General features: G+C 42.8%; 1 protein-coding gene across 1 annotated transcript; it reads left to right on the forward strand.

Moving 5' to 3' along the window:
* The first annotated feature begins 332 nt into the window (after positions 1-332).
* LOC100428520 (SREBP regulating gene protein-like) lies at positions 333-1,425 on the forward strand. Its single transcript, XM_028840704.2, has 3 exons — positions 333-412; positions 565-742; positions 1,246-1,425. Exons 1-3 carry the CDS (start codon positions 333-335, stop codon positions 1,423-1,425), a joined length of 438 nt encoding a protein of 145 aa, XP_028696537.2.
* Positions 1,426-9,091: the final 7,666 nt, after the last annotated feature.

A 9,091-nucleotide genomic window follows, 5' to 3' on the forward strand; every position in this document is an offset into this window, starting at 1 on the left:
TCTGGTGACAGAGCAAGACTCCTCTCAAAAAAAAAAAATAATAATAATTTTAAAAAACCACAAAAGAACAAAATAAACCACAATGGGATACCGCTTCACACCAATTAGGATGGCCACCAAAGAAAGAAAAGAACATGTTTTGGAACATCGTTCATCATAAAAAGAAATTAAATTCTGATATATGGGATAAGAAAAATAAACCTGGGACTTGGCCACGGGCCATGGGGTCAGTGCCTGCCTCAAGGGATGGGGCTGCGGGGTGTGTAGGAGCCCTGGGCCTACTGTGTTCCACAACACAGGATGGTGAACCAGGAGGCCACGGTGTAGCACCGATGTCTGCGGAGGAGGTGGGTGCTCGCCCTGGTCTTTGGGCTGTCACTCATCTACTTCCTCAGGAGCACCTTCAAGCAGGAGGAGAGGAGAGTCAAAGAGAGGAATCTCCTCCAGGTTCAAGACCACGATCAGCCCATTCTGTGTAAAGTGCATTTTAACTCGGGCAATGGCAGTCACCCCAGCAATCAGTGCCGCAACTCCATTCGAGGGGAGCACCTCATCATGAATGAACTATATTTGTGAGAGGAAGGATTTGCTGGTGAATGGCTGCTGCAACGTTAATGTCCCTGGCACAAAGCAATACTGCTGTGATGGCTGCTGGCCCAACTGCTGCTGCGACTGCAATGTCCCTAGCACAAAACAATACTGCTGCCATGGCTGCTGGTCCAGTGGCTGCTGCAACATTAACGTCCGTGGAACAAAGCAATACTGCTGCCATGGCTGCTGGTCCAGTGGCTGCTGCAACATTAACGTCTGTGGAACAAAGCAATACTGCTGCCATGGCTGCTGGCCCAACCGCTGCTTCAACATCAACATCCCTGGAACAAAGCAATACTGCTGCGATGGCTGCTGGCCCAGCGGCTACTGCAACATCGACATCTCTGGCACAAAGCAATACTGCTGTGATGGCTGTTGGCCCAACCGCTGCTGCAACTGCAATGTCCCTAGCACAAAGCAATACTGCTGCCATGGCTGCTGGCCCAACCTCTGCCAGCCCAACTGCCGCTGCAACATCAACATCCCTGGAACAAAGCAATACTGCTGCGATGGCTGCTGGCCCAGCGGCTGCTGCAATATCCATGTCCCTGGCACAAAGCAATACTGCTCTGATGGCTGCTGGCCCAGCAGCTGCTGCAACATCAACGACCCTGGCACAAAGCAATACTGCTGTGATGGCTGCTGGCCCGGCAGCTGCTGCCCAACAAGCAGCTTCTCTTGGAGTGCTTCCCCAGTTGGGCAGCTGGGGCATTCCAGAACCTCTTCATGGCAGTTGAAGAACATTTTGAGTTGTGCCTGGCCACATGCAGAACCTCAACCCGGAGCAGGCAACATGAGAACACCTACCAGTACCCCATAGCAAAGTCTTGCTAAGGAGAAAGCCCACCCAACCTCTTCCCTGCATGACAGGTGCAGGGGACTTGCTTCAGCTTGGACAAAGAGGCCCCACCAAAGAACTTGCCTCCTAAGGCCTGGTTTCAGCACGAGGAAACCTCGGCTTTGACACCTTCTCGTGTTATCATCTTTGGCTTCACTCACCACCTGGGCTTACCAGATGCACCTCTTCCGCAAAGTAGCGTGGACCCTCTATCCGGTCCCATTCGGGAAAGATGAAACCTCAGGCTGGGCTCAGGGAGTGACTTTCTTGGACCACTCAACCCTGGGACTGCACAAGGACCTGTAACTTGTGTTGTCAGGGGGCCGGTGTCACTTTCAGGTGTTTGTTTGTTTGTTTGTTTGTTTGTTTTGTGATGGAGTCTAGCTCTGTCACTCAGGCTGGAGTGCAGTGGCACGATCTAGGCTCACTGCAACCTCTGCCTCGCGGGTTCAAGCCATTCTCCTGCCTCAGCCTCCTGAGTAGCTGGGATTACAGGCACCTGCCATCACGCCCCGCTAATTTTTGTAATTTTAGTAGAGACGGGGTTTCACTCTGTGGGCCAGGCTGGTCTTGAACTCCTGACCTCATGATCTGCCCACCTCGCCTCCCAGAGTGCTGGGATTACAGGCATGAGCCACCGCACCTGGCCATCGCTTCCAGTTATGATTATAATTTTGTAACATTATTTATTGGATTCCTTTGGAGTAGCAGAAAAATTACAATGTTTTATGTTGGAAAACGCCTTGCCATTCTAGTTGAACATGTTCAAGGATGTTATTTCTGTTGTTGTTTTGTGTTCTTGAGTTTCCTGAGTTAAATCATCCCTTCACCCAGAAAACATGTTCTGTCTTTTAGGGCGTGGATGTTCTCTAGGCAGTTATTTTTGTTTTTATTTCAACAGTATCAAGAGTAGGCCCTGAACATAGCCTCTTAACCATATCCTGGCACCTAAAATTATCTAAAAACTCAGACACTCTTCTAATCTAACTGCAAGATTTCTAGCAGTTGGCACCCCGTGCCTGCCCTCCGGTTCCTTTCTAGAGGGGGTTGAATGTGCTCATATACCCTATGGGAGAGCACTGTTTTAGCAGAAATGTAACTTCTCATCCTGGAGGAATTTGTTCTCATTTCTTTTGCCACTTAAAATTAACTGTGGGCTGCTTAGCCTCAGGTACAATGGGAGCTTCAGAAAGGTCAGAGGCAAACTCCTCCCCTGTTCTGTCAACAGAAACCCAATGTTAAGGCAATTTCTAAACAGAGAGGCACATAGCAGCTTACTATTAAAAAAAAAAAAAAAATAGAGGCCAGGCACAGTGGCTCATGCCTGTAATTCCAGCACTTTGGGAGGCGGACGCAGGCAGATCACCTGAGGTGAGGAGTTCAAGGCCAGCCTGGCCAACATGGCAAAACCTCGTCTCTACTAAAATACAAAAATTAGCCAGGCGTGGTGGTGCACACCTGTAATCCTAGCTACCTGGGAGGCTGAGGCAGGAAAATTGTTTGAACCTGGGAGGCAGAGGTTGCAGTGAGCCGAGATTGCGACACTGCACTCCAGCCTGGGTGACAAAGCCAGATTCCATCTCAAAAAAGGACGACAAAAAAAAAAAGAGAGAGAGAGAGAGAGAAATAAAATCCTTTACAGACAAGCAAATGCTGAGAGATTTTGTCACCACCAGGCCTGCCTTACAAGAGCTCCTGAAGGAAGCACTAAACATGGAAAGAAACAACTGGTACCAGCCACTGCAAAAACATACCAAATGGTAAACACCATTGACACTGTGAAGAAACTGCATCAACTAATGGGCAAAATAACCAGCTAGCATCATAATGACAGGATCAAATTCACACACAACAATATTAACCTTAAATGTAAACAGGCTAAATGTCCCAATTAAAAGACACAGACTGGCAAATTGGGTAAAGAATCAAGACTGATAGTGTGCTATATTCAGGAGACCCATCTCACGTGCAGAGACACACATAGGCTCAAAATAAAGGGATGGAGGAAGATCGACCAAGCAAATGGAAAGCAAAAAAAAAAAAAAAAAAAAAAAAAAAAGCAGGGGTTACAATCCTAGTCTCTGATAAAACAGACTTTAAACCAACAAAGATCAAAAGAGACAAAGAAGGCCATTACATAATGGTAAAGGGATCAATGCAACAAGAAGAGCTAACTACCCTAAATATATAAGCACCCAATACGGGAGCACCCAGATTCATAAAGCAAGTTCTTAGAGACCTACAACGAGACCTAGACTCCCACCCAATAATAGTGGGAGACTTTAACACCGCACTGTCAATATTAGACAGATCAATGGGATAGAAAATTAACAAGGATATTCAAGTCTTGAAAACATCTCTGGACCAAGCGGACCTAAGAGACATCTACAGAACTCCCTACCCTAAATCAACAGAATATACATTCTTCTCAAAACCACATCACACTTATTCTAAAATTGACTAGATAATTGGAAGTAAAACACTCCTCAGCAAATGCAAACAAACAGAAATCATAACAAACAGTCTCTCAGACCACAGCGCAATCAAATTAGAACTCAGGATTAAGAAACTCACTCAAAACCACACAACTACATGGAAACTGAACAACCTGCCCCTGAATGACTGATGGGTAAATAACAAAATTGAGGCAGAAATAAGTTCTTTGAAACCAATGAGAACAAAGATACAATGTACCAGAATCTCTGGGACACAGCTAAAGCAGCGTTTAGAGTGAAATTCATAGTACTAAATGCCCACAAGAGAAAGCAGGAAAGACCTAAAATCGACACCCTAACATCACAATTAAAAGAACTAGAGAAGCAAGAGCAAATACATTCAAAAGCTAGCAGAATACAAGAAATAACCAAGATCAGAGCAGAACTGAAGGAGATAGAGACATGACAAACCCTTCAAAAAAATCAGTGAACCCAGGAGCTGGTTTTTTAAAAAAAGATCAACAAAATCGATATACCGCTAGCCAGACTAATAAAGAAGAAAAGAGAGAAGAATCAAATAGACACAATAAAAAAATGATAAAGGGGATATCACCACTGATCCCACAGAAATACAAACGACCGTCAGAGAATACTATAAACACCTCTACACAAATAAACTAGAAAATCTAGAAGAAATGGATAAATTCCTGGACACATATACCCTCCCAAGTCTAAATCAGGAAGAAGTCAAATCCCTGAATAGACTAATAACAAGTTCTGAAATTGAGGCAGTAATTAATACCCTACCAACCAAAAAATCCAGGACCTGACAGATTCACAGTCAAATTCTACCAGAGGTACAAAAAGGAGCTGGTACCATTCCTTCTGAAACTATTCCAATCAAAAGAAAAAGAGGGATCCTCCCTAGCTCATTTTATGAGGCCAGCATCATTCTGACACCAAAACCTGACAGAGACACACAATAAAAGAAAACTTCAGGCCAATATCCTTGAAGAACATTGATGCAAACATCCTCAATAAAAGACTGGCAAACCAAATCCAATGGCATATCAGAATGCTTATCCACCACGATCAAGTTGGCTTCATTCCTGGGACTCAAGGCTGGTTCAACATACACAATCAATAAACATAATCCATCACATAAACAGAACCAATGACAAAAACCACATACTTATTTCAATAGATGCAGAAAAGGCCTTTGACAAACTTCAACACTCCTTCATGCTAAAAACTCTCAATAAACTAGGTATTGATGGAACATATCTCAAAACAGTAAAAGCTATTTACGACAAGCCCACAGACAATATCATACTGAACAGGAAAAACTGGAAGCATTCCCTTTGAAAACCAGCACTAGGCAAGGATGCCCTCTCTCACCACTCCTATTCAACATAATATTGGAAGTTCTGGCCAGGGAAATCAGGTAAGAGAAAGAAATAAAGGGTATTCAAATAGGAAGAGAGGAAGTCAAATTGTCTCTGTTTGCAGACATGATTGTATATTTAGAAAACCCATTGTCTCAGCTCAAAATCTCCTTAAGCAGATAAGCAACTTCAGCAAAGTCTCAGGATACAAAGTCAGTGTGCAAAAATCACAAGCATTCCTATACACCAATAATAGACAAAAAGAGAGACAAATCATGAGCGAACTCCCATTCACAATTGCTACAAAGAGAATAAAATACCTAGGAATCCAACTTACAAGGGATGTGAAGAACCTCTTCAAGGAGAACTACAAACCATTGCTCAACGAAATAAGACAGGACACAAACAAATTGAAAAACAATCCATGCTCATGGATAGGAAGAATCAATATCGTGAAAATGGCCATACTGCCCAAAGTAATGTATAGATTCAGTGCTATCCCCATGAAGCTACCATGGACTTTCTTCACAGAATTTAAAAAAAACTAAATTTCATATGGAACCAAAAAAAGAGGCTGCATAGCCAAGACAATCCTAAGCAAAAAGAACAAAGCTGGAGGTATCACACTACCTGACTTCAAGCTATACTACAAGGCTACAGTAACCAAAACAGCATGGTGCTGGTACCAAAACAGATCCGTAGACCAATGGAACAGAACAGAGGCCTCAGAAATAACACCACACATCTACAACCATCTGATCTTTGACAAACCTGACGAAAGCAAGCAATGAGGAAAGGATTCCCTATTTAATAAATGATGTTGGGAAAACTGGTCAGCCATATGCAGAAAACTGAAACTGGACCCCTTCCTTACACCTTACACAAAAATTAACTCAAGATGGATTAAAGACTTAAACAAAAGACCTAAAACCAAAAAACCCTAGAAGAAAACGTATGCAATACCATTCAGGACATAGTCATGAGCAAAGACTTCATGATAAAAACACCAAAAGCTATGGCAACAAAAGCCAAAATTGACAAATGGGATCTAATTAAACTAAAGAACTTCTGCACAGCAAAAGACGCTATCATCAGAGTGAACAGGCAATCTACAGAATGGAAGAAAATTTTTGCAACCTACCCATCTGACGAAGGTCTAATATCCAGAATCTACAAGAACTTAACCAAATTCACAAGAAACAAACAACCCCATCAAAAAGTGGGTGAAGGATATGAACAGACACTTTTCAAAAGAAGACATCTATGCAGCCAACAGACACATGAAAAAAATGCTCACCATCAGTGCTCATCAGAGAAATGCAAATCAAAACCACAGTGAGATACCATCTCACACCAGTTAGAATGGCCATCATTAAAAAGTCAGGAAACAACACTTGCTGGAGAGGATGTAGAGAAATAGGAACGCTTTTACACTGTTGGTGGGACTGCAAACTAGTTCAACCATTGTGGAAGACAGTGTGGTGATTCCTCAAGGGTCTAGAACTAGAAATACCATTTGACTCAGCCATCCCATTACTGGGTATATACCCAAAGGATTATAAGTCATTCTACTATAAAGACACATGCACACATATGTTTACTACAGCATTGTTCACGATAGCACAGACTTGGAACCAACCCAAATGCCGATCAATGACAGATTGGATAAAGAAAATGTGGCACATATACACCATGGAATACTATGCAGCCATAAAAAAGGATGAGTTCATGTCCTTTGCAGGGACATGGGTGAAGCTGGAAGCCATCATTCTCAGCAAACTAACACAGGAACAGAAAACCAAACACTGCATGTTCTCACTCATAAGAGGGAGTTGAACAGTGAGAACACATGGACACAGGGAGGGGAATATCCCATACCGTGGCCTGTCAGAAGGTGGGGGGCTAGGGGACGGATAGCATTATGAGAAATACCTAATGTAGATGATGGGTTGACGGGTGCAGCAAACCAACATGGCACATGTATACCTGTTACAAACCTGTATGTTCTGCACATGGATCCCAGAACTTAAAATATAATAATAATAATAATAAAAGGCCAGGCACAGTGGCTCATGCCTGTAACCCCAGCACTTTGGCAGGCCGAGGCGGGCATATCACCTGAGGTCAGGAGTTCGAGGCCAGCCTGGCCAATATGGCAAAAACCCATCTCTACTGAAAATACAAAATTAGCCAAGCATGGTGGTACACACCTGTAATCCTAGCTACTGGGAAGGCTGAGGCAGGAGAATCACTTGAACCCAGGAGCTGGAGGTTGCGGGAGCTGAGATGGAGCCATTGCACTCCAGCCTGGACAACAAGAGTGAAACTCCATCTCAAAAAAAAAAAAAAAATTTGCTAGACATGGTGGCACATGCCTGTAATCCTAGCTACTAGGGAGGCAGGAGAATTGCTTGAACCTGGGAGGTGGAGGTTGCAGTGAGCCAAGATCATGCACTCCAGCCTCGGAGACAAAGCCAGATTCCATCTCAAAAAAAAAGGAAGAACCTTGGAAACGTCATGCTAAGACCAAGAGGTCACACACAAAAGGACAGATACTGTCTGACTCTACTTGTATAAGATACCCAGAATAGGCAAATTCACAGAGACAGAAAACAGAAGTTACCAGGGATTGGAGGAAGAGAGGAATGGAAAGATACTGTTTAATAGGCACAGAATTTCTGTTTAGGAGGATGGAAAGTTCTGGAAATAGTGTGATGATAATTGTACAACATTGTAATGTACTTAATGCTGACTTGTGCACTTAACAATGGTTAAAATGGTCAATTTTGTGTTTATATATTTTGCCACATTGAAAAAATTGCAAAATAGGCCAGGTGTTGTGGTTCATACTTATAATCCCAGCATTTTGAGAAACTAAGGCAGGCAGATCACTTGAGGCCAAGAGTTTGAGACCAGACTGGCCAACATAGCGAAACCTTGTCTCTACTAAAAATACAAAAGTTAGCTGGGCATGGTGGCACATGTCTGTAATCCCAACTACTCAGGTGGCTGAGGCAGGAGAATCGCTTGAACCCAGGAGGCAGAGGTTGCAGTGAGCCAAGATCGTACCACTGCACTCCAGCCTGGGATACAGAGCAAGACCCTGTCTCAACAACAACAACAAAAAAAAAAAAAAAAAAAAAAAAAGAAGTTAAAAACAATAGCAAAATGAATGTTCTTTCCCTGATGACTGGGAAAGAAAAATACACGTTCTCTCCTGTATTCAACATGACGTTCAGAGTTGACAATAGGAAAGAAAACTTTAAGAGGCATTATAGCATAATAGTTCAGAGGACTGGACTTCGCATTTTGACAGCCTGGGTTCAAATTCCAGCTCCACCCCTTACTTGCTGCATCACTGTGGACATCTGACAAAGCTTTCTAAATAGGTCACCTGAAGTCATCTGTAAAATGGCAGGAAGAATAGTTTCTACCTCATGGTGTTTTCTAGGTATTAAATGGGACAAGGCTTTTGACATATTTAGTACAGTGTCTAGTATGAGGTTTAAAAATGCACAAATGATATATAACTCTGGTTATTGCAGTGGTTGAATGTTATTGTCATTATTACCTAAAGTACTTAGGACACTTTGATTTTCTTGATTAGTTATCTTGATTGCATTTCATATCATTAAGAGACAGGCTGCAGGAAATTAATCAAAGGGCATTTCCAGCTCTGAAATGGGGAAATCTGATCTTTGTCCCCTTAAGAAAATACTTTCTAATTATGGAATGTACGGTGTTCCTGGCGGTTTCTGATCACTCTCAAATGCACTTGGGTGCCATCAATTTGGCCCTCTTTATTCTCAACAATTTAACTAATTTAGAGAAAACAATTCTTT

This window comes from Macaca mulatta, chromosome 20, assembly GCF_049350105.2.
Source record: "Macaca mulatta isolate MMU2019108-1 chromosome 20, T2T-MMU8v2.0, whole genome shotgun sequence".
NCBI classification, from domain to species: domain Eukaryota; kingdom Metazoa; phylum Chordata; class Mammalia; order Primates; family Cercopithecidae; genus Macaca; species Macaca mulatta.

Coding starts and splice junctions, on each gene's coding strand:
- LOC100428520 (XM_028840704.2), top strand. CDS start 333: ATGTCTGCGGAGGAGGTGGGTGCTCGCCCTGGTCTTTGGGCTGTCACT. Junction 413..564: donor CAGGAGCACCTTCAAGCAGG/AGGAGAGGAGAG, acceptor ATCATGAATGAA/CTATATTTGTGAGAGGAAGG. Junction 743..1,245: donor GTGGCTGCTGCAACATTAAC/GTCCGTGGAACA, acceptor CTGGCCCGGCAG/CTGCTGCCCAACAAGCAGCT.